The following is a 24,678-nucleotide window of genomic DNA, read 5'->3' as shown; positions in this document are numbered from 1 at the left end:
GTTGGCAGTTGAGGATGCTCAGAGTGAGGTCTTTGTAGTGAAATAAGACAACTAAGTTCTTACTGGATGGGCCAGGCCTCCCGGAGCAAATCCCAGTACTTGTCCTACGAGCTAGATTCTGTGGTAAAGCATGGCCCTGCTAGATCTGTGCAGAGACTGAGGCCGCGTTTCCAAGGCCATGGTATCAACAGGTTCCCATGTTCCCATGGTTACTGCTTGTGCCCAGACATCTTCACCTCGTGAAAGATTGTTAGCTTAAAATATCATCCTAGCTCTCCCATTTGGGAAACTAAATCCTTTCCCTAGATATTGATTCCCAATTCCACCATTTACCCAGGGAAGCGGAGAAAGTGGCACCTGGAGTCTTGTCTTCTGGGGATGAGATTCCAATCTTCCTAATGAAATCAAGTCACTTGGAGACTGACAGGGTTAGCAGCTGCCTCCAAGTGGCGTATAATAAACTCACCCAGACACTCATAGGAAAGTACTGAATTCATCTGGATGCTTCTCAGAGGCCTCAAGAGTTGATTTCAAGGATTCCATTCCTTTTATGTATTTACTTTTAATTCTTTTAAAACAACTCTGGCTACCCAACTTCAAAGGGAAAACTGAAGTAGAACTTGTTTGAGCTCTCTCAGAGCATATCCTTTGGTTTTATGACTGGTGAACCGATGGTCTCATCAAAAAGCAGGAAGTACCTATTTCCAGCTGGGGCCAGAATGTAAACCTAGTTCCTGCCCTCCAAGAACTTATAGTCTAGATACTTTTAATGGCAGTCCAGCAGCCACTGTTGTTATTCTCTTGATGTATCATTTAAATCCTAGGGTTAAAGTTACTTTAAGCAGGGAGCTATAGAATCCCTCCTGCAGTGTCCAGCATTTGCTGATTAAACAAAGAAAAAATGAGGACTGTTCTTTGCTCCTTGGATTCTCACCCCTGCCTGCTTTATTTGAGTAAACTCCTGGCTAAAACCCTTGATCTTAAATTCTGCGATTATATGCACATGTGCCAGTGCCCTACTGCTTAAGACTATCTCCACAATCCTTGTTTCTCCTTAGGCATCAGAGCCTTTGTCCAGCCCGATAGGTAGTTCACATCGCTTGCCAGCTTTCCATCATGCCGCTCAGGAAATGATTCGAGGATGCTTAATATCAAGTTAGAGAATAAAGCCCTAGGCTGGCCCCTTGCCACAGGCCTGGACTCTCACTCAGGCTCAGTCATCCACAGAGGTGATTGAACCCTGTCCAGAAAATTGGGAGAAGCGTTGCCTATAAAAACCCTAATGGAAATGTGCATTTTAGGATGTCATTCAAGGTGCACATTTTAATTCAGTGAAATGCTCTAGCATTTCGATAATACCAAGTCAGTAATTTGATGAAGAGGAACTGTGTAGAACTTTGGGCAATAGTGAGGTTGTTTTGGGGGCCCTGAATGTCCCCGATTCTTTGTTCTTCGAGGTGGAATCAGAAGTCACCCACCTCCAGATATCTTTTGCCAGTTTCCTGATATTTTAGATTTCCTCACAGGGCAGGGAGAGGACGGAAATAAATGTCTTCCTGCCACTTGTTTCTAACTAGAAAATCAGTGGAAATAAACTTAGAACCACCAGATGAAACATTCTAAAACTTTGCAGTGCCCTGTGCTTTTAGCCTTGTTATACGTGTAACTTGTGACCGCTGTGGTCCACAGCCTGCTAAGCAGGCCCCGTACACTCTGTGTGTCAGCAAAGTTCAGTTCTGCAGACGTTAACAGAGTACCTGTCAGGAGCTAGCCACGCTAGGGAGCTGGGTAAATCCCCCACCCTAGAGCTGTACAGAAGACTAAGAAAATAAGCTTTCTCTTCTATTCCTCTTTTTACCAGGATCACCTAACTGGAAATACTTGTGTTTGAAAGCTGCTAACCCAGGGAAGGAGGAACATTTTCCCACAAGAAATGGCTCAACAGCCATTTAAATGAGCAACAATTCTTTGCTTTGGCACCTCCCCACACCCTCTACCAGCTCCATGGTCCTGGATTCAGACTCATCCCTGTTTCCTCTCAAGGGCCCTTAGGAGGTATTCAATATGAAAGAAGGTGGGACAGAGGAATGTCTCCTGGGGTCAGATAAAACAGGGCTGACCCTTCAAAGGAAGCTTGCAAAGCTGCTGTCAGCAGGGTAACATTGAGGGGAAGGGAGTGAAGATTTGATTTAGAAAGGTGGGGGGCAGAGGGAGAACACTGGCAGTAGTCCAGCATTGCATGGGCATACTGTACCCTCAGCATTGCCCCTGTCCTTGGAGTCCTTGAGAATCTTTCTTGGGGATGGCAAGAGTGAAAAAGTTGGCCTCAGGCAGTGGCAGTGAAGAGTCAGTGATCCCAGAGGGGGCTTTTAGCTGCTGAAGCACGTGCTGGGTCCCTTTGGCAGTCCCGGGAGAGTCAGCCTGGACAGACCTTCTGGGGGCATCCAGGGCCGTGTGACTTCTAGCTATGGCCCCTTTATCCAGGCCAGACTTAGCAAATGAACATACAGGATGCCCAGTTAAATCTGAATTTCAGATAAACAACAAGCTTTTAGCGTAAGTATGCCCCCATTTTATCTGGCTTCCCTAACTGGGCTTGGCAACTGCTGGCACTAGCTGTTAGGGGTCTTCGGGCCTGCACAGGCTGCTAGGAGCTCTCCAGCTAAATTGGATTGCCCTGATTTGTTACACTGTTTGCACTTCTCTGAGCAGCAGAAATGACAGATATGAAGTCCCTTGAGAGAGGGCAGTAGCTGGCATTCAGTATTGCAGAACCAGGAGACAAAGTGAGTGGGATAATTGGCCCCAGTTGACCTTGCTGCTTCATTTACTGAGTGTTTTTCCACCAGGAATTTCAAATATTGTGCATTTTATAAAGAGGAGAAGGAGGCAAAGTACAGCTTGTCCTCACTTGATCGGTAACTCTCCTTAGAAACATCGTGGTGGGGGGAGTTCTTTATTCAATTGGTTGATTGTTTTCCTTTCTTTTGTCTTTGCTTCTCTGATGTTGTCAAGTCTCTGTGGTGTTTGTGGATAGCGAGGAGGGCTGAGGAGAGTCAGTGTATATGTTCTCTGTTTAAGATGGTTTCTTCACTACCACCCTTTTCTGTAGCCAGTAAATGTCTGGAATGTGCCACCTTTGTTCAGTCCTTCAGCAGAGTGGAAACCTTTCTCAGGCCTCCTTTCCTGGGAGGGTCTTTAGCTGAGGCACAGCCTGGTAAAGCCCTGCAGCCCAGCCTGTGGGCTCCTCAGAGGGCAGTGGAAGAGCCTCTTCCAAGCCTCCGGGTAAATAAGCCAGACCTCTTCTCCGCTCCCTGTGAGGAGGGCTCAGAGGCTACTCTGTGCCTGCATCTGGGAAGTCCCCAGAGTCTCTGCAAGTACTGAACTCTGGGCTCCGAAATCTTGCTGTCCCCTCACTAGCGTCAGAATTCAGTCGCCTGGCCAGGGTACTATTCTGGAGGGTCTCTGAAAGGTCAGGGTCTGGCTCGAGGTGTGCTGGGATGATTAACCAAGAGCATTTTGGTGAACACAGCATGTGGTATGCATTCTGGGGCTGGGAGTGGTTAAAATCAATGCTAGCTTGTTTTAGACCCTCAATGGAAAGCATTGAAACGAGGGTTGAAAGCCAGTTACTGGCTTTGGGGAAGGGGCGGCAGGATGGGGAGCTCTGTTTTGGCTGACTAGTGGGAGAGGCTTGGGCCCTATCATGGGACAGATGTGTGCTCTTGGACAGTGTCTGCTTGTGTTGCTGAGCAGGAGGGACACGGTCTGAATCATGTGATTTTGGTTGGGGATGTGCACATGGCCAGGGTGGTGGTGGTAGTGGTGGGAAGAGTGTTCAGATCTCTCACTTGGGGAACTTGCCCTAATGCGAAGCCCTGACGTGACCTGGCTCATCTGCTCGGGTGGTCTGAGTGGACTCTGCCAGCAGAGGCTACATGGGAGAGTTTCAGCCCATTCCCACTGCAGGGGGGCCCTTGGCTTGTTCTGGCCCCTGGGACCTCTGAGAGGCCATTTCCTGATGCATTACTGAGATTCTGACCCTCATACCATGCCACATGCCCCATCACAGGGCTTAATGATTTCTTTGGGATCCTACAGCACCTTCTGGAGCACGGGCTGAGTCTCTGGATGGCCGAGGGGAACCTGTTGACAAGGAATCTGTTGACGGGCAGGAGGCATATGGGGAGGGGGCTGCTGGGGGAAAGGCTATCCCTGTTTGTTCAGCTCTCTTAGACCTGGAGACTTTTCTGAGGAGTAAAATGGCACCCAGATGCCAAGGAAAGAGGCCAAGGTTAGGGCCATCAGCCACCCCAACATAAGGCACACCTAATATGTTCCCTGGAAGTGGCCAGATTTCAGTGGGAGCCCTGGGAAACAGACTCCCCCAAAAAGTGTGAGGACTTAGAGTGGGAAGGGAGGCCCCTGGAGCCCGGGAAAGCTCCACGTTGGCGGTGCTGCTGCAGAGGGAGGACACCTTGGCTGGTTGGGGGAAGGAGGAAGGGCAGCTGGCAATTCCTTTTCTCAGTTGCCCCAAATGCCTCTCTCCCAAACAGCACCAGCCCAGAGGCATCCCCTCACCACCTGCTCATCCTCCCACACTTGGCGTGGGTCTCTGGAGTGAGCCTCTTTGCTGATCAGCTGATGGATCAGCTGGCTTGTATTTTTAGGAAAATTAAAACCAAACCAAAAATGCACTTTATTTCCTCAAATACAAGGAATGTATTTGGGATGTGGCCCTCTGGTGGCTGGCAGTGGTCATTAGCTTTAGAAAGCACAAACTCCCAGGAAGGGTTTCAGAAACTTCTTTGAAAACTGCTTTTGGAAAGTAAAGAGCTCACCAACGATGGCGGCGGGGTGAGAGACCAGGTGGTAGTATTGGGAAACGGCCTCAAGACCCAAGGCAGGTCCTAGCTGGGCAGCAGTCCCACAAGACTTCAGGGCCTGGCACAGGAGCACATGCTTTGGAGTCAGAACGAAAGTTGGGTTAAAATCCCTTCTTCACCACTGATAGGTGTGACTGAGGGCAAGTCACTCTTCCTCTCTGCAGCTAGTTTGCTCGTGTGTAAAGTGGGGACACCAATTCCTACTATGTCAGCCTTTTGGGAAGGTTAAGTTAATTTGACTGCATCACCTGCCTAATGCCTGTCACACAGCGGGCCCTCAATATTGGCTCATTTTCGCCACTCTGCCCCCAGCCTCACCTAGATGGGTCTCTAAGATATGTCCTTTATCATTTGGTTTCAGCCTTTCAGCAGTAGGTTTCACACAGGTGCAGGGTAGAATCAGTCACCCCGACCCCAGGCAGAGCTACTTTGATGCAAGAGACGAGACTAGGCCAAAAAGTTTGCTATTAGGGGACAGACACTGACAAGCCAGATTCAACCTGTGGTTTCTCTTTATTCAGCAACTGCTAAATGAGAATGCAGTCAACAGATGTTTGAGTGCCTACTCTGTGCCAGACATTTTCTTAGGCCCTGGGGTCACAGTGGTGAACCAGACTGAGGTCCCTGCTCTTCAGGAGCTTATGTTTTACAGGGGCCTCTTCTATAAAAGTGGCTCTCCCCACACTGACTAGAAAGCTTCATTCACTCACCAGGGGCCTCATGCCTGAGGACTATGGGGACCGAGACACAGTCCCCACTTTCTTAAGCTCACAGTCTGGTTGGGGAACAGCGACAAGCAGCTGTAGGTGTGTGTGTGCATGGACACACCATGATAAAATAGGAAGAATTAAGAAATGCTCTGAGAAAGGGGCAGATGAAGTAGGAGCCCAAAGGCAGGATTCCCTGCAGCTGGGGGTTGGGAGAACCATCTGCAAGTGACGAAGATTGGGACCTGCAGAGATGGGGGCACGCCATGTGGGTGTGGCTGGCATGCCTGGAGATCACCCTGCTCACCCAGGATGCACTGAACCCCAGCTCCCCTCTTGGCCCAGCCTCAGCTGGCCCGCTTCTCACACTCCAGCGGTGTTAGCCAGCTGCTCATCTCTCCTACCACCTTGGAGCAGAAGAAGCTGCAGGACTCCGGTGAGTTGAGGGGCCCTGGGGCCAGGTGAAGACCTGCCAGGCCTCATGTTCAGCCCTTCCCCCAGCCAGGCAGCAACCTGACTATAGACATCTGCCTTATTCAAGAGGTGGGGGCTGGGGGGCAGCCCATGGGCCAGGTGGTCAGGGGAGGGTCTGATTTGGGAGCATGCACTTGCTTGTACAAAATAACGATAATAAGGCTGCCTTATCTTGGGCAAAACCCAATGAATCCAGCAAAGGGCTGATGGCCAGCTTATATATTAATGTGTGTTCCCAGGAGGAGAAAGCTCTTTAAAAACCTTTTACAATGTAAAAAATAATTTTTAAAACTCTGTATCAGCATTAGCTCTATTGATAAGAGGGAGATTCTGTGCTGCACACAGCTTTAGTCAACTTGCCTTCCTTCCGCCAAGACAGCATTTATAATAAGCTCCAGCTCTGCAGTTCTCAACCCTGCCCACATATTAGAATCATGTGGCAAGCTCTGCAAACTACTGATTTCTAAGCACCTGCTCCCAGAGCTACTGATTTAATTGTCCTAGGCACTGACTGATATTTTTTTTAAAGTTCCCCAAGTCATTTTCATGCCTTGCCAGGGTCAGAACCCTTGTCCTGACTGAAAAGCAGGGAGTGAGGAAGTAGGCCTTGGGCCTCTCTAAATGTGAAGCCCCATCCCCACAAGCACAGGTTTTCAATGAACAATAGGATGTCTGAGATGCACTAATAGGAAGATGCAAGCTTCTACCTAATGGTTAGGGGGGGAAATGCATGGCAAGCTCTGTGCCTTGTGCCTGGGCCCACTGGGTCAGCTTGTCTCTGTGCACCCACAAGATCAAAGCCAGCTGTCCGCATGGTTTCTGATGTGAGTTGGCCAACCAGCAAAAAGAGCATCAGTTGAGGAGCATCATGATGTATGTGGTGATAGTGGTGAGGCACATTTTCCAGAAGATCACAAGAGAACAAATACCTGACAACTCTGACCTCAGCCAGGCCCTGGTTGATTCCCTGTCCATCAGAGATGTTCTTTCCCAGTGTCCACCTCCCTCAGCCTTCCTGGGTCCACCACCGTCAGGCACATGCCTTGACTGGGGAGCTCCCAAGGGGAAGACCGTCAAACTTCCTGCTGTGGGGCTCCACGCCCCATGGGACCTGCCCCAGCCAGAGTCCCAAGGTCCACTGTGGACCCAGGCCTGGAATGAGAGTTCCTCTTACATCCAGCCCCTCTCTGCTTGAGTACAAATGCAGCCCGAGTGCCAAGTGTCATCTTGCACCAAACCTTGGGGGTGCTGGGTGACCACTGGCCGAAGATTCTTTGGAACTTGGCTTTGGCATAATAAGGAGGTAAGGGGCAACCAACTGAGGTGGGAGGGCCTCTCCGTCTCTGGGCTCATAGAATTCTGAGTTGTCCTGCTTTTTTATGCCTGGCTTGTGTCACAAGCCTGTGTGCTGATGACTGCAAACAGCTGGAGTCACCTCTGGATTTCTGCTTTCTGATCCTCTCCTTCCCCCCACTTATCTTTTGCTTGTTTTATAATAGATGAACTTTAGCAGCTGTCTTTCCCAGAATTACTATTTATACAGTTGGGAATGAGTTGGTTTGTTGGTTTTCCCACTTGTCTTTTCTGGTAGCTAAGGCCTGGGGCAAACCAACTAAATAAAAGCATCGTTTATATTTGCAGAGCATCATTAATGTCCTCCAAAGTGCTTCTTTTCCAAGCTCCCTCCCTTGATCATCAAAAACTCATTGACTGGGTGGAATTATCTCCATTTGGTGGACGATGAAGCAGGCACACAGGGACAGGCCTGAGGTCATAAGGTAGGTGGTACAGAACTGGGACCGGGTCCCAGGACTCCGTTGGCTCACATCCTTCCGGCTCCTTCTATATGTCCATGGCTGGGCCCAGCTTGGGGTAGGGTCGGGAGCTGAGCTCTTCAAAGCACCTCTGCAATTTCAGACCCCCTGGTACCTGCTGCTGGAGCAACTCAGAGGCTCCCAGTCTCCAAAAAGCCCATTAAAGAGTGTTCTGATTAGAAATACACTGTGGAATGTAAAAATCAAGCAAAATGGCCAAGCAAAAAAAAAAAAAAAAGCTAAAGGTGTATTTAAAGATCAAAGATTTGGGGGTCAAGGGGTCATCCTTGGCCATTTGAGAGAGAGAAAGCACATTGGCATGGTTATCGGGGTGGAGGAATACTTAGTTATTTCTGTTATTGCCAGACTGAACTTTTGTTAGAATTACTGCTTCCATTTGCATTGATGTACTTGGCCCCAAGCTCAGGCCACTCCTTACTGGAAGTCTTCTTGGCTAAGTCTGGTTGGAGGGGCAAAGGGTTGATGGAGATTTAGTTTTTTTTATGAGAAGAGGAGGAGGGAAAAGTTAAATCTCTCTTTTGTCAGATAGTAACTACTGATCATGATTCCCATTTTTGCCTTGGCTGTCAGGAAGCTCCAAGCTAACATAGGGCTCTTTCCTCCCTTAAATGATGACCTGTCTCTTCTTGCCTTTATTCTAACTGTGCTGTTTCATAAACCCCACTCTACCCTTGACCCCAGCCAGAAGAAATCATCCCTTCTCTGAACCCGTGTCACATTTTATCTAGAAATGTGCCACTTCATCCTTGGGTTGTGACTATTGTCTTACCTCCTCTGGTGGACCTTGAGATGTGCTCTTTGAGGACAGCAATGATGCCTCATCCTTCTGTGTCTCTTCCAAAGCACCCAGATTATAGCTATTACATTCTCTCAGTTCCCCATGGAACAAGTGTTGGATCAATAGGTTTTAAAAATCAAGTCTGACCAGGAAGGAAAAAACCATGAGTCCTTCCGTTAACAATGAAAATGAATTATCTTAAATGCATGTTTCCCTTTTTGCTTTAGCTGCCAGTAGCTTCAAGTTATTTTAGTGTGCAACTGCTATAATATTGTCTAGGTAGAAGGACAGGATTGCCGTAGAAACACTACGTGCTCTGCAAGGCTCTGGGAAGCCCAGCTCCTTAGTCTTGGTTAGTGGAGAGCTGGCAGTCCAGCCTCTGGTCTCCCCAGCCTCCCAGTGTTGGGCGCCCCCACCATCCCTCTGCTCCCCCTGCACCGTTTGGGCTTTCATGTCTGCTTCCCTTTCCCCCCTAATATCCAGTCTGTGAGCCCCTGGCGGGCAGGGACCCAACCTCCGTCGTTCACAGCCCTAGACCCTGGCCTGGCACTGGCCCAGAGCGGCCGTTGGTCAGCGAGGAAGTTTGCACCATCCGTCCTGAGAGCCGCGGAGTGACACCGGGAGGAGGAAGCCGCCCGAGTTCTGGTATCGGTGCTGCAGCTGGTGTTGTGAATCAGGCCGACGAGCAGCGCATCCTCTTACCCGGCTATTTCACGACACCAGGGTTGCATCATACCTATCCTCTCCAGGCGAGCCTCGAGGGACTACCGGACGCACGGTCGCGGGTGCGGGGCAGGGTCTGTGTGTGAGATTGTTCCCTTTAGCCACTGGATTCCTGCCTCCTCCTCAGAATCACCTGGGGAGCTTTTTTTTTTTTAGGAGGTACCAGAGATTGAACTCAGGACCTGTACATGGGAAGCAGGTGCTCAACCACTGAGCTACATCCACTTCTGGGGAGCTTTTAAAAGCTATTGACGCCCCCCCCCCCCCCTTCCCAGCCCACTTCCCACCCCCAGGCTCATGGACCTCCAGGTGTGGGGCTGCGGCTTCCGGCTTCCGCAGCTGTCAGAGTGCCCCCAGGTGATGCGCGGTTTCAACTGCACAGGCAGGGGCGAGCCCTAAAGCGCTCAGCTGGGGCTGCGCTTGCCTGACTGCCGCCATAGCTGCCTCCCGGCCCTCCCGACCTTATTGCCACCACACCACTGTCACCCGACCAGCTTTCCAGAACCAGATGTCACCTGGTCCCCCCACAGCAAGGCCTAAGCTCCATAGCCTGGCATTCAAGGCTCTTTCTGCCAGGCTTCCCAGCTCAGAAAAGGCACCACCCCTGCCCCACACGCATCCATCTGCTGCTTCTGCTGGCTTGGCCTTCAGAATACAGTAGAGCCCCAGCACAGCCCAGCACCCGGCCACACCCACAGCTACTCCCCTGGCCCAGCTCTTGCGCCCACAGTGGCCCCTGACTGGTCTTGCCTTGTCTCTCAGCCAGTGATCTTGAAAACTATAACTGGGCCATGATGCTTAGAATAGAGTGAAACTCCTGACCTGCTGTGCTCCCGCCACACTGGCTCCTTGCTGCTCTGGAAGCCCCAAGCACAGAGCCAGAGGGTCTCTGCCCCTGCTGGTCCCCCTCCCTGTTGCCACACTGCACCCAGTGGCTCCTCCTCGGAGCTCAGCTCAAATCTCTCACCCTCCCTGCACCCACTGTCGTCTGCTCTGCTTTGTTTTCTTGACAGCGCTCATCACGCAGTGTTATTGTAACAACTAAACAATGCTTGTTTATTGTCTGTCTCTCCCACTAGAATGTGAGCTCCAGGGGGGCAGGGCCTTTGTCTTGTTCCCTGCTGTGCCTCCACTGCCTGGCACAGGGCCTGGTGTTCAGGAGGCGCTCAATAAATGTGTGGAATAAAAAAACAGTCTGTCCCTTTCAGCCTCCTCCCCCACCGTGTCTTCCCTCCTTCCTGCTCCCACAGCAACCCATGCTCCAACCCCACCCACTGCGTCCCTGGCGCTAAATGCCCTTTCCACACTCCATGCCCCACACATGCCATTCCTTCCACCAGAATCCCCTCCACCCATCCTTCCCTCACCCACACCACCACCGATTCCCTCTCCCTCTCGGGGGCAGCCTTCCTCCTCTGCTCCTGCCCACTGGTTGCCATTATCTCTCAGCAGCTCTGCCTGCCAGGCGAGGCTGTGCATTCCAGCGCCTGGTACACAGGAGGTGCGCCTAAGTGCTGGGATGCCTCTGCGGCCGTGCAGACAGGAGGCCCTACTGTCCTTGCCATTTCAGCACCTCTCTCCAGGGTTTCGAGTCTGTCCATTCCTTTTACTGCCCCTGTCCACCCTCCTGCAAAGCCGGAGATGCAGGGCCCCCAGCCATTCAGTCCACCTTTACCTGGGTCCAGGGCTGACCCTGGAGAGATGAGAAGTTACTGACGCTGCTGCAGGTAACATGTCCACTTCACAGACAAGGAAACCAAGGCTCACAGACATTAGGTGACTTGCTCAAAGTCACAGAAATGGACAGACGTGAGATGCTTTGCTCAAGGTACATGTCGTTCTGAGTCCTCAGCCCTGACCTGAAGGCCTCTGGGGGCCACCTGGCCGGGTTCTTCTGGAGGTGCAGGCCTGGGAGGTGGCCGCACGTGTGACCCACAGCCTCCCCACCCCACAGGAAGAACGCCTCTGGGGCATTTCTGAAACTGGCTGAATTCCCAACCAAGTACAAGAATCCCCCTCTGACAATCCCTTCCACTTGTTCCATTTGTAAGCCCTACGAGGAAGTCTACTTCAACCCCATCCCACCCCAGAAAAGTGCCACGGGAAGGAGAAAGCTGCTTGAAGCAGCAAGTGTTCCCCCCCAGGCTGGAAGAGACCCTGCAGCTGACTCGGCCGAAGTGTGGCAGAGAGAAATGAAGTGACTTGCCCAGGCCCCCCAGCAAATTCATGACCCCTCACTCTGCTCGGGACGCCTGTGCTGCTGCGAATCGCCCCTGGGTGACTGGCCCCTTCCAGCCCCTTCTCTCAAGATCTTAATCAGGAATTTTCCGAAGTGGCCCAGGGACAGGGTGTATAGGAGTGGCATAAAGGATGTTGGGCAGGAGGGGCAATTTAAGAGCAGAGGGTGATAAGATCTGCCTCGTGCGTCCCATCGGAGGGAATGAGTAACTCAGCAACCCACCGCCCCCCCAAAACAGGGATGGGGGGCTGTAGGGCAGGTGGAAAATTGACCATGGCTGGGGGGCCTTGGTCTGGACTTCTCACCTTCACCCCCACTGGCAGCTGGCCCTGTATGGGGGCCACACTCCTGTGGGTGCCTCTGTTAGGAGGGGATGGAAATGCAGAGAACAGGTAGGTACAGCTGAGCCTCGGGGAACATTCTTTTTAAAAAGTTAATGCATATGTTAAATATTTGAACCGTGAGAAAAGGTGCACCGGGCAAGGAGAAGCTGCCATCCAAGGCAGAATCCTGGACTGGGAGAACCCCACAGCTCCCCTTTCACCCCCCCCCCACCTTCCCCTCCCAGTAAATCTGTCCGCCAAGGGTTTCCGTGGCAGCAGCTCTTTGCCCTCTTTCATTTCAGGTCCTTTCTGTTACTCATTCTACAGGCATTTATGGAGCACCTACTAAATGGTGTTTTGTCACTGGGATTATCAGAGGACAAAACAGGCCCCGATCCCTGCCCTGGTGGGCGTACATTCCAGCAAGGTGGATGAGAGCCAGGGTCCACACCCCAGAAGAAGGCACTTAGGTGTGGAAACAGGTCCACGATGCACCTCGGTTCCATCACCTTCGTTTCAGGGGGCCACCCCCTCTTGCCACCCGGGAATACTGTCTGAGCGTTTCCACCTGCCCCTTTGCTGCCTGTCCTGGGCCCCTCCGGGCGGCAGGAGCCAGCGGGCCGCCTGGGGCTTCTCTATCACCGGTGGGGCCCTGAGTGAGCTCTCAGAGCCCAGGCCTGCAGAGGCAGGGCTGGGGACAGAGGAGAGACGTGTCCCTCCATGTCCTGCCCGAGAAGGACTGAAGCCTGAGCACAAGCCAAGCTCCGATGCCCAAGGCTGGCCGTGGCCTCGAGACCACTGAGGGTGCCCTCCTCATCCTCCAGGACTCAGGCCAGGGCCCCCTCCTCCAGGAAGCCTTCCCTGTCTGTGCCCACCCTGACCCACCCCCAGGGGCATCTCTCTCACCACTGCCCTGAGCACACGCTGGGCTGGACTGTTCCCATGGCATTTCCCCACTAACTTGGCAGCACCGTGACGGCAGGCACAGCAGCTGCCGCCCTGTGCCTGGCCCCTGCGGCCACCCGTGGCAGGGTGGGCTCCCAATAGAGGTGTCAGGTGACTGAAAGAAGAGTCTCAGCAGAGGTGACAGAGACCAGAGACTTGCTTGTGGCCCCCAGGCAGCCCCATCCCCAGAGGTCACAGGTTTTGTGCCCAGGGGCAGACTGACCCTCAGGAGAGTGTGGACGTTCCTCAGAGGGCTAGGGGCTGGGAGGGCCCTTCAGAGCTGGGGGAGGGGACCAGGCGTTCTCCCTACCACCATCAGGCATTGGCTGCCGCCTCGGGGGTGGGGAGGGCGGAGGCCGTGGCCGGGGCTGGCCCAGAGTCCTGGCCGCAGTGGGGGGATGTCCTTCTCCCCTGCAGGGGCGTCGGGCAGCATGGCCCAACTCAGCTCTCCAAATCCTGGCCCACCTCTGTTTATTCTCCCCCCAACTCAGATCCCCCCCACACCTGGCACTGGAAGGGCCCAGCAGCCCCCAGTGCTGAGCGCCTTGCCCCCGCCACCCTGAGCACTCAAGGCACCGCTGCTCGGCCCCCAGCCACATGGGCCCCACCCGGCCCGCCCGCGGGGGCCGCGGAGCTCTGCTGAGACGGCTTGGAAGGGAGGCAGCGGAGCCCTGGGCTTTATGACCCGGTGGCCCTGCAGGCAAGGCCAGGGGAGCGAGGCCGGGGTGCAGGCTGAGAGCCCAGGGTCCACATCTCAGACCTGCTGAGCTCGGGTTCGGGGGCCCAGGCACCCACGGCTGGAGATACGGGAGGTCTCTGTAAAGACACACACAGTGCGGGGCAGAGGACGGAGGAAGAGAGACTAATGTGGATATGTAGCCACCTGTCATTTATCTCTTCAAAAAATACCGGCCCATGTACTAAAACGAGACCACCGTGGAGCGGCGGCGTCCCTGGGGCCCCTCTGGGGATTCTGCTCCTTCCCGGGCCCTTGGCTGGGCAACGCTGCTGGGCCCGACTCAGAAGAGCCCCCGAGGACCTGGGCTGGCCCCCCACGCCCGCCCTGAGTCCGGCTCCCTCCCTGTGCCAAGTGGGCCACGATCTCAGCCATCAAACGGGCAGGACAGCACCGGGCACGCGCTCCCGCCCCCCACCCTGCTCGCCAGCCGCGGGCGGTTTGGGCCAGCCTCCTGCCTCCCCCTGCCGCGGGCCCAGCCTATAAAGCCTCCCCGCGCGTCCCTGCCGACCCGGGCCCTCCCCTGACACCCAGTGCCACCATGGCAGAGCCGGCGGCGCCCGAGACGCCCGGAGCCCCGGCGCTGTGCAGCGGGCGCTTCACCATCAGCACGCTGCTGGGGAGCGACGAGCCCCCGCCCCCCGCGACCTACGACAGCAGCCACCCCAGCCACCTGACCCACGGCAGCACCTTCTACATGCGCACCTTTGGCTACAACACCATCGACGTGGTGCCCGCCTACGAGCACTATGCCAGCAGCGCCCTGCCCGGCGAGCCCCGCAAGGCCCGGCCCACGCTGGCCGACCTGCACTCCTTCCTCAAGGTAAGCCACGGTGCAGAAGACTTGCCAGTCCCTTGCTGTGCAGCTTTGGCTCAGTTACCAAACCCCTCTGAGCCTCGGCTCTGTCACTTGTGTCATGGGAACAAGTGTCTTCCTCGTGGTTCCAGAGGCCCGAATGAAACTAAAGCTCTAAGCATGTGTTGTCCTGTGTATCATCTAGTCACAGACAAACCAAAGGTAGAACAGGCCGCCTAGAGAGGTAATGAGCTCCCAATCAGTGGAGGTATGCAATTAGAGGTATATGTACCTGATAGAAATGAGAAAGGGGTCAGGAGCGTCTGCCTCAGAGAAGGGCTCTCTGGGTTTGCTGCTGGAGGAAGGTGGAATGTGGAGGGTGGTGGGCTGGGAGCAGGATCATCATGGCACCTCTCCGGGCCTTGCTTTTCCCATCTGACAATTGGGCAGAATCATTCTTGGTTCTGGGAAAGAAACCGGCTAAAATTCACAGGACTCTTCTCCCCCCTGGAACAACCCCCTACTCCACGGGCCAAAAGAGGCCCTTTGCCCCACACAGTAACAAAGCCCTCGAGGGGGCACCCGTCACTTCAAGCCCAAACCAGGAGTCCCAGTGGTGAGGCCAGGGACCCACGGTGTGGCCTTGGGTGAATGCCTCACCTCTCGGGGGTGCAGTGATGCTGCACGTTGTGCAAGCGCCTGGCCAGCTCCTCAGGGATGGGGTGCTATGAACAAGGGAGCCCAGAACCCCAGCCTCCCACAGCGTCAGTCCCCGCTGCGGTTGTGGGGCCCCTTAAAAACCCCTCCAGTTGCCCAGAATCCAGCAAGGCCGCGGGGCCTGGGGGCTGCCTGGTATGGGGACCAGTCCCCGGCACCCCGCACGCCCACCTGCCGACCTGTGGCCTCTGGGCTGCCCGCAGGAAGGCAGCCACCTGCACGCCCTGGCGTTTGACGGCCGGCCCAGCCGTGAGATGACCGACGGGCTGGTGGAGGACGAGGCGGGCGCCAACAGCGAGAAGGAGCCTGCGGAGCCCGTGCGCTTCGGCTGGGTCAAGGGGGTGATGGTGAGTGGGCGTGGAGGGGCAGGTGATGCCCGGGAGACGGGGTGGGGAGGCTCGACTCTGACCCTCAGGGCCTAGTGGCTGGGCAGACTCAGGGCCTCAGTTTCCCCATCTGCATAGTAACCTCTGCCTGAACCCACGTCTACCTCCAGTCTGAGACCTGGCCTGGGGCAGTGTCCAGGAGCCTCCCTCCATCCCTGCAGGCCTTTCCTGAAAAGCCACGGATTCTGGCAGCAAAACCCCTCCTTGACCTTTCTGTGCCTCAGTTTCCTCATCTGAGAAACTGAAGTAATAATAGCACTTGCTCACAGGACTGTGATGAGCATTAAATGAGTTAATTGATGCAAAGTGCTTGGGTCACCGCCTGCCGGTCAATTAGAAGAAATTGTTTCCACAAGAAGCCACCAGGGGGCAGCACTAAACACACAAATCCACAAATGTGTTTTTCTCATTTCCCTTCGTGATGGGAAGGGGAAGTTTTGCTGTAGTGTCTGTCGAGCAAAAATAAGTCCCCAAACAATAAAGAATCAAGTGGACTTGACTTTGGAAGGCATTATGGGATTTTACAGAGAGGACCACATGGGATGTAGCAGAAAGCTTTAGCCCTGCTCTAAGAAGCAGGCCTGGGTTCTGATCTTAATTGCTGTCCAGTGCCTTTTCCTTGGTTTCCCCATCTGAACAGCGAGCCTTTCCCCTGCCCCTAGAGGCTCCTTTCCAGAGTCAGGTTTTCCTCCCGGATTGTGCTGTCCAGAGCCTGGCGTGGCCCCGTGTAGAGTCTCAGAGCACATCGGGGGCCTTAGAAGCCCTCCAGGTTGTGAGGGCGACATGCCCCTGCCCCTCCACAAAGTAGCTGGGGCCAAAGACCAGCCTCTCCCACCCAGAAACCGAGGCTTCAACCTGGGCCTCTGGCTTTGCTTTAAATTTGGAAGCTGAAGTCACAGCTGCCCGAGCTCTAATTTCTGCTCGTATGTGGGGCATTGGTTCAGCTGGCACTTGCTGAGCTCTCCCTAAATGCCAGGCCCTGGGCCAACAGCTGCCCATGCGGCACTGGGGCTGGGGCTGGCAGACCCAGGACCAGGGGCTTGGAAGGGGGACGACGGGGGAGAATGTTTGCAGTCCGTCCTCAGGCTTTGATGGGAGGGTCGGAGAAGGGCTGGGAGGGCCAGGCAGGTCTCCAGGCACCCCCTACCCACCTGCCCCACAGAACCAGAGGCCCAGAGCCTGCGGATGTGGGCAAAACAAAGAAGGGACACGGGTGTCCCCGAGGCCCGGGCACCCGACGCCATGCCAAGCCATCACTGGGGACAGGGACTCATGTGCATAGGCGTGGGGCGTCTGGCCTGCCCGGGTAGCTCTGACCCCTCTCTCCCCCCAGATCCGTTGCATGCTCAACATCTGGGGCGTGATCCTCTACCTGCGCCTCCCCTGGATTACAGCCCAGGCGGGCATTGGTGAGTGCCACCGCCTGGCAGGGAGGGACGATGCTCGAGTCCTGGCCCTCCAAGGCCCCATGGAACAGGCTTGAACTTGGGCTGCAGAGACCATGGGCCAGGCCTGCTCCTTCCCAGCTCAGCCTAAGCCTCTCTAGTGGCAGAGGTCAGGGTGGTAGCCAAGGAGCACTGGATGTGGAGTCAGCAGGCCTAGGGACTCTCTCTGGCTCTGTTTGCCCTGGATTAAGTCACTTAGCCTCTTTGAGCCAGCGTCAATGAGGATCAGGGTTAGGGACTTGTACTCTAGACAAGCCAGTGTTCAGATGCTAGCTCAGCACCATACTGTGTGACCTTGGGCAAGTGTCTCAACCTCTCTGAACCTTAGATTCCTTGTCAGAAAAATGGGGGTAATAATAGTACCTACCTCACCGAGCTATTGTGGGGTTTACATGACGCACTCCGCACAGGGTTTGGTAGCCAGAGGTGTTCATAAGTGGCAGCTATTAATTTTTCATTATTAGTTAAACTGAGGCTCAGAGAGGGGAAGTGGCTTAAGGCACACAGTGAATTTGAAGCCAGGCTCAGGTTGCCAGCTCCCAGTTTGTGGCTGCTCGTGTGAGCCCCTCCAACCTGGGAAACGCCCTTCTGAGTTTTGGGGTGACCAAGCCCCCGCCCCCACAGTGCTGACCTGGATCATCATCCTGCTCTCGGTCACGGTGACTTCCATCACAGGCCTGTCCATCTCGGCCATCTCCACCAATGGCAAGGTCAAGTCGGGTGAGCCCCACTCCGCCCCGCCCCAGGTCCCCCTCCCCGGCCTGGGCCACCCCCGGCTGCCGCCGCCGCTGGCCGGTGAGGGCTCCGGCCGGCTCGCCACACCCCCGGATGGCCCCTCCGCTCTCTCCTGCCCCGGGGGCCCCGTGGCCGCCCTTCCCCAGCCTCGGCCGCCGCCTGCCCCACGCCCACCCCAGCCGGCCGACCCTCTGGTCTCCTGCTCGGGGCCCTGGCCCTGCTAGGAGGCACCTACTTCCTCATTTCCCGGAGCCTCGGCCCGGAGCTGGGGGGCTCCATCGGCCTCATCTTCGCTTTCGCCAACGCCGTGGCTGTGGCCATGCACACTGTGGGCTTTGCCGAGACCGTGCGGGACCTGATCCAGGTGAGAGCCCGGGCAGCCCACCCCCCTCCCACCCCCTGCCCGAGTGCAGCCATCGGGTTCCTCGGCGGCTGAAGGCCCTTTCAGGAGCGCGTGTTGCCCCTAGAGCCAAATCGCCCGGGCCCCTGCAGTGGCCCGCAGAGCAGGGCAGGTGTGTGGGTTTTCCGGTCAGAGGGCACCTAGAAATGAGGTGGTTTGGGGAGAGACGGGGTCCGCACACAGCCTGACCTACGTCCCCGCCCCCAGGAGTCCGGCACACCCATCGTGGACCCCACCAATGACATCCGCATCATTGGCGTGGTCACTGTCACCGTGCTGCTGGCCATCTCCCTGGCAGGCATGGAGTGGGAGTCCAAGGTAAGGAGGTGCCAGGGGACAGGGGCTGGAGTGGGTGGTCATGGGGAGAAAGAGAAGTCAGGAGGCCTGGTCCTGGTCCTGGCACTGCCTTTCTAGTGTGCCTTAGTAAGGCTTTATGTTCTGCTGCTGTGACAAAGAGGCCCTAAGCTTAAAGAGGCTTAAACAAGCGAGACATGTGTTCCCCTCCCATGTCACAGCCTAGGAGTCCACAGTCCAGAGGAGGCACTTGTGGTTCAGGATGTCAGGCCCCCAGCCCCTTCCATCCTTGGAGCGTGGCCCTCACCCTCCTGTGCCATGGTGGATACCGCCACCATGCCCACAGTCCAATTGGCAGGAAGGGGAGAAGGGATGAAAGGGAGGGGATCCCTTCCAGGCCCAGCCTTGAAGTTGCCTTTATCGCTTCTGCTCACGTCCTGTTGGCCAGAACATGGTCCCCTGGATGCACCTAGCTGCAAGGGAGGCTGCAGAAGTGTGCTCTTTCACTGAGCCAAGGATCAGAGGTGTTTTCCTAAAAACCAAGGGAAGAAGAGATGCCGGGCTCCAGCCGGCAGACTTGGCCAGGCATAGCCAACACGCTGGCCAGGGTCTCGTCCGCCGTCTCCCAGCACCCCCTCCCCGCTCCCCTCCAGCCTCGCTGGCCCCTCGCTGTTCCCTGAGCGTGCGTGCCCAGTGTGCTGCCCCAGACCACTCTGCGTTGCCTCCTCCTCCTCCTTCCATTCCCACTCACAGGTCTCCCCAGAGACCCCTTCCCTGGCCGCTCTGCTAATGGAGCCCCCCTCGCAGCCCCCACCTGCCCACCCCATTTCACGTCTGTGCTGCACCCCCTCGTCGGCCTTGGCCATCCTATTCACGGAGCCTGGGGCCGAGCGCGTGGGGGGATTGAATGGGAGGGGGGGGGCTTGGGCAGGTGCCCCGGCGGCAGCCTGACCTCCGAGGCCCCCCCCAGGCCCAGGTGCTGTTCTTCCTGGTCATCATGGTCTCCTTTGCCAACTACTTAGTGGGGACTCTCATCCCCCCATCTGAGGACAAGGCCTCCAAAGGCTTCTTCAGCTACCGGGGTATGTGCGGGGCCCCACGGGGGTTGGGACCCTTCCCACGGCCCTGGGGACAGGGACAGGCTGCCCACAGGTCTGACCCATTCTGTGGGGACTGGGAGGATGGACTTCCCGATGGACTTCCACGGCCAAGCCCCCCCCCCCAGGGTGGCCCAACTCAGGCCTTGGTTTCCCAGGGGACATTTTTGTTCAGAACTTGGTCCCTGCCTGGCGGGGCACGGACGGCAGCTTCTTTGGAATGTTCTCCATCTTCTTCCCCTCGGCCACGGGCATCTTGGCAGGGGCCAACATCTCCGGGGACCTCAAGGTGAGCAGATGCCCTCCCACCTCCTGGCGCTGCTGGCTCTCAGCGGAATTTCGGCCCCTGCCCTGACAGACCCTCGTGCTGGCCGCAGAGCTTGGCCCTGAGATGGGGAAGGGGCTTCTGCAATCCAGCCCAGTTCCGGCCGATCCACCTTCGATTGGTACCCCTGTGCGCTAGGGCCCGAGAGGCTTCCAAAGCGGGCAAGTCTCCACTCCCAGCCTGAGGGCAACGCTGGCACGGCTGTGACCTTCCAGAGCCCAGGCTCGGCTTGCCCGTCTTTGCCGGGCAGACGTTCTCCCAGGGCCCTGCACGGCCTCAGCGCAGGCAGGCTCCTTGGCTCGGCCTTCGAGGCCCCAGCCCCGACCACTACCTGCGTCCCCCTGACCCTGTGCCACCTTGAGGAGCTCTCACCTGCCCACATCACCCTGTCATCCTGCCACCGTCTGTGCTGTACTCTCTGCCTGGGTCTTCTAGCCCTTTCTCCTTTACCCCGCAAAGTTCTGTTCTCCTGTAAATGTCACCTTCCTCCTTACATCTCTCCCAGCCCTTTCCGCCAGGGTCATGTTGCCCCTAGCAGCTTATCCCAAAATGATTTTGGGCTCTGCAGGTGTTTGTTCTCCCTGCATCTTTTTTTTTTTTTTTAAAGATTTATTTATTTATTTCTCTCCCTTTCCCTCCCCACCCGGTTGTCTGTTCTCTCTGTCTATTTGCTGCGTCTTCTTTGTCCACTTCTGTTGTTGTCAGCGGCACGGGAATCTGTGTTTCTTTTTGTTGCATCATCTTGTTGTGTCAGCTCTCCGTGTGGGCGGCGCCATTCCTGGGCAGGCTGCACTTTCTTTTGCGCTGGGCAGCTCTCCTTACAGGGCGCACTCCTTGCGCGTGGGGCTCCCCTACGTGGGGACACCCCTGCGTGGCAGGGCACTCCTTGCGCGCATCAGCACTGCGCATGGGCCAGCTCCACACGGGTCAAGGAGGCCCAGGGCTTGAACCGCGGACCTCCCATATGGTAGACGGACGCCCTAACCACTGGGCCAAGTCCGCCGCCTCCCCTGCACCTTGAGAACAAAGACTTTCAGGTACATCTCTGTTCCTGATTTGATGTGACACACATCAGGTGCTCCACGTGTTTGTTGAGTGCGTAGTGATGAAATGCAGTGAATGCGAAGCAGAGCAGGGGTATAAGTGGTGTAAAGCAGAGGTACAAGTGGGGCAAAGAGAGACTGATGCTGGCTGGGGGCTCCGGCAGAACTTCTGGGGTTGGAGCTGAAAGACGAGGGAGCCAGTGTAAGTCCTGAGAGGTGGGAGGATCCTGGGGTGCCCCTAGGGGTGAATGGAGAGGAGCCGGGCCTTGTGCTGAAAATCACGAGTGACCTCTCCCCAAATCCCCCGCCCCCTCCACAGGTGCGTCTCGATGCATTTTTCTTGAGTGAGTTAAAGAGTGTGCGTTGCAGGCCGACGGGAAGCCGGGCCCTCCTCTAGCTGGGTATGCCCAGGGTGCTGCCCAGCTGGGCTGGAAGTCAGAGAGCGAGCGGCGTGTTTGTCCATCCCCTCTCCCTTCCCTGGCAACAGGCGGCAGAGGCCTGGACTGCCTGCCCCGGACACTGCAGAGCTCGGGCTGTGCTGCTACGTCCTGGTTCCCCTCCGAGATCCATTATAGCTCGTAGCCTGGGGATTTACTGAGACGCCTCCTGCAGGCGCCTGGGCCAGGCCGCCTCATTGCTGGGTGAGGCAGACACCTATGCTTGTCCTCGGTGTCCTCAAGCCCTAAAGGGGTCCTGGCCCCCTGGAGCAGGCCCTCTGCCCGGCCTTCCCTGGTGCCCATAGATTCAAGCAGTGTCCTTGACACAAGAGCCGCTCCTGCTCGTGGAGCCCATGCAGTGAGACTTTGGGCAAGTCCCTTAAACCCTCTCTGGGCCTCAGCTTCCCCAACTGTAAAATGGGACCGACACAGGGCGGTGGTGAGGGTTCAATGAGCTAATCCACATGAAGTGCTTAGCGCGCCTGGGGCGGAGGAAGTGCTGAGAGCCAGCTAGTTCGCGTCGTCGTTTTTCCACTTACATTTATAGTGACTGCTGATGATGCAGGACTTTCTTCTGTCACTTTACTCTTTGGTCTTTGTAAGTTGTATGCCTTTTTTTTTTTTTTTAAGATTTATTTATTTATTTAATTTCCCCCCCTCCCCTGGTTGTCTGTTCTTGGTGTCTATTTGCTGTGTCTTGTTTCTTTGTCCGCTTCTGTGGTCGTCAGCGGCACGGGAAGTGTGGGCGGCGCCATTCCTGGGCAGGCTGCACTTTCTTTCGTGCCGGGCGGCTCTCCTTACGGGGTGCACTCCTTGTGCGTGGGGCTCGCCTACGCAGGGGACACCCCTGCGTGGCAGGGCACTCCTTGCACGCATCAGCACTGCGCATGGCCAGGTCCACACGGGTCAAGGAGGCCCGGGGTTTGAACCGCGAACCTCCCATGTGGTAGACGGACGCCCTAACCACTGGGCCAAGTCCGTTTCCCTGTATGCCTTTTTGACCCTCAGTTCTTCTGTTAGTGCCTGCTTTCATATTTATTTGATTTTTTGTAATGTACCATTTCTCATTTCCTTCTATTAATATATATATTTTTCAGGCATTTTCTTTGCGGTCACCATGGGCTTAAATTTAACACCCCAAATTTGTAACCATCACTTTTGATTTGATACCAACTTACTTCAACAGCGTACACGAACACCGTCCCTATGCCCATCTCCTGTCCCCCACTGTTTTGTTGTACTGGTTTCAAATGATATCTTTAGACATTGGTAAGTCCAAAACCATAAGTTTATCATTACATTTTATGCATTTGCCTCTTAGAACCTGTAAGCAGTAAGGAGTGGAGTGACATACCAGAAAGGATAATGCAAGTGAACTGGCATTTACAATTACCCGTATCATTCCCTTTACCAGAGCTTCTTATTTCTTTATGCCACTTTGATCCACATAACTCCTCTTAGCATGGCTTGTAGGCAGGTCTAGTAGTGATGAAACTCCGTCAGCTTTTGTGTATTTCAGAATGTCTTAAACTCTCCCACATTTTTGAAAGACATCCTCACTGGATATAAAATTCTTGGTTGGCAATTATTTTCTTTCAGCACTTGAAATGTTTCATCTCACTGCCTTCTTGCCTCCATGGTTTCCGAGGAGCAACTGGCACTTAATCTTATTGGTACTCCCTTGTTCTAACATGTCGCTTTTCTCTTGCAGCTTTCAGAACTCTCTCCTTGTCTCTTCAAGTTTAGCCTGTTTGGAGTTGGTTGGGATTCTTGAATGTGTTTGTTCATGTCCTTTGTTAACTTGGGGAAGTGTTCTGCCATTATTTCTTTGAGTATATTCCTTCTGCCCCTTTCTTCTTCTGGGACTCCCAAAATGTAAGTAATGACATGTTTGATGGTATCCCACAGGTCTCTATGGCTCTGTCCAATTTTTTCATCTTCTCCTCAGCTTGAATTGTTTCAATTGTCTTGTCTTCAACTTCATTGATTCTTTTCCTTCTGCTAGTTTCAACCTGAAACCCTCTAGGGAATTTTTTATTTAAGATATTGTGGTCTTCAGCTCCAGTATTTCTGTTTGGTTTCTTTTTAAAAAATTTCTGTCTCTGTTTTGAGATCCTATTGTTCATTCATCAATTTCCTAATATCCTCTAGTTCTTTCTCTGACAAGCTCTTTGGGCATATTGAAGATTATTTATTTCTAGGTCTTTGTCTGTTATGTCCAAGTGTCTCTTCGTTGATGGCTTCTGAAGTTTCATCTTGTTCTCTGGATGGTTTATTTTTTTGTCTTTTATCTTTTCTGGCACACCGGCCATGTTAACATTTTAAAGCGTTAACTCTGGGATTTAGTCTCTGAGCTCTCTGTTCCTTAAATTTGTATTCAGCTTCTGATATAATAGAGATTTTGTTACCCAAGACTAACAAAAACAAACAAGCAAATTCGAAAACAAAACAAGACAAAGAAACACCATTCACAGTCTTTGCAAACTGGCTTAGTTATGGTGTTGCTCTGCCTCAGAGTTTAGCCCTCCTATCAAGATCAGCCCAATGTGAAAATGCAGAGTTCTCATCATTTTTTCTAGATTGCATCTTGTCCTGAGCTTGTGCTTGCGTGTGGCTTCATGAATTCCCTTTTTTATGGGAATCCAATGGCCTCTCTACCTCCTGTGGACTCTATTGTATTTCTTACAGCCAATGGTCCTTTGACCCAGGTCACTTTGATATAACCGTTCCTTACACACCTTTAGCTGTGGGAAGCTGCTTCTGCCCGCAGGGCAACTTCTGGGAGGCGGAGCCGGAGATGAATATCCTGGTTCAGTCCTCAGGCTGCCAGCCGTTAGATTAGCACCGACCTCCCGCCCCCAGCATGCACGCGGGGGTGACCGTCCTCCCTCCACAACAGGGTCAGGCACCCATGATCAGCGGCATGCAGGCTGCTCAAGTCAGGGAGGGAGAGGGGGAGGCGCCCGCAAGGGTGCTTTAAGCTTCTTGTCCCTTTCTAAAGTTGAGTTTTCTTGATTCATCCCTTGCCCAGTTACTGCAAACTTTTAACTCTTTTCCAGAGTTTTGAGAAAGATGGCTCTGTTGGTTTATTTAAAGTTGTTCAAAGGTTCTGTGGGGGAACAGAACCATGGAGCCATCTTGGTTGACCAGAAGTATCTTCCTCATTTTTGTCATGTAGGCCACATGGTGCTGACAGCCTTACAAGCATTATCCTTGGGACACCTGAGATTTCATATCACCGTTACCCCCATATTATAGGCACTCAAGCCCAGCTAAGAGAAGCTTGGGGGCTTGCCCGGGGCCACAGCTGAGGAGCAGGAAAGCACTTCTAGAACAAAGGGGCATCAACTTTATCAA

General features: G+C 54.5%; 1 protein-coding gene across 4 annotated transcripts in view; it reads left to right on the top strand.

Moving 5' to 3' along the window:
- The first annotated feature begins 14,172 nt into the window (after positions 1–14,172).
- Positions 14,173–24,678, top strand: part of SLC12A3 (solute carrier family 12 member 3) — a 39,228-nt gene continuing 28,722 nt past the window's right edge. For all 4 annotated transcript variants that reach the window (XR_011646291.1, XM_004456551.4, XM_004456552.4 and 1 more), the window contains exons 1-8: positions 14,173–14,469; positions 15,363–15,506; positions 16,879–16,954; positions 17,615–17,710; positions 17,950–18,089; positions 18,333–18,443; positions 19,390–19,501; positions 19,675–19,805. Coding sequence is in view for 3 of the 4 variants with exons in the window: in XM_004456551.4 (XP_004456608.1) it covers positions 14,188–14,469; positions 15,363–15,506; positions 16,879–16,954; positions 17,615–17,710; positions 17,950–18,089; positions 18,333–18,443; positions 19,390–19,501; positions 19,675–19,805 (1,092 nt within the window). In the remaining variant the exon portion in view is untranslated. The remainder of the gene's footprint in view (positions 14,470–15,362; positions 15,507–16,878; positions 16,955–17,614; positions 17,711–17,949; positions 18,090–18,332; positions 18,444–19,389; positions 19,502–19,674; positions 19,806–24,678) is intronic.

This window comes from Dasypus novemcinctus, chromosome 18 (genome assembly GCF_030445035.2).
Source record: "Dasypus novemcinctus isolate mDasNov1 chromosome 18, mDasNov1.1.hap2, whole genome shotgun sequence".
Lineage (NCBI taxonomy): Eukaryota > Metazoa > Chordata > Mammalia > Cingulata > Dasypodidae > Dasypus > Dasypus novemcinctus.
Note: the sequence above shows the minus strand (reverse complement) of the source record. Positions and strands in the feature narration are given on the sequence as shown.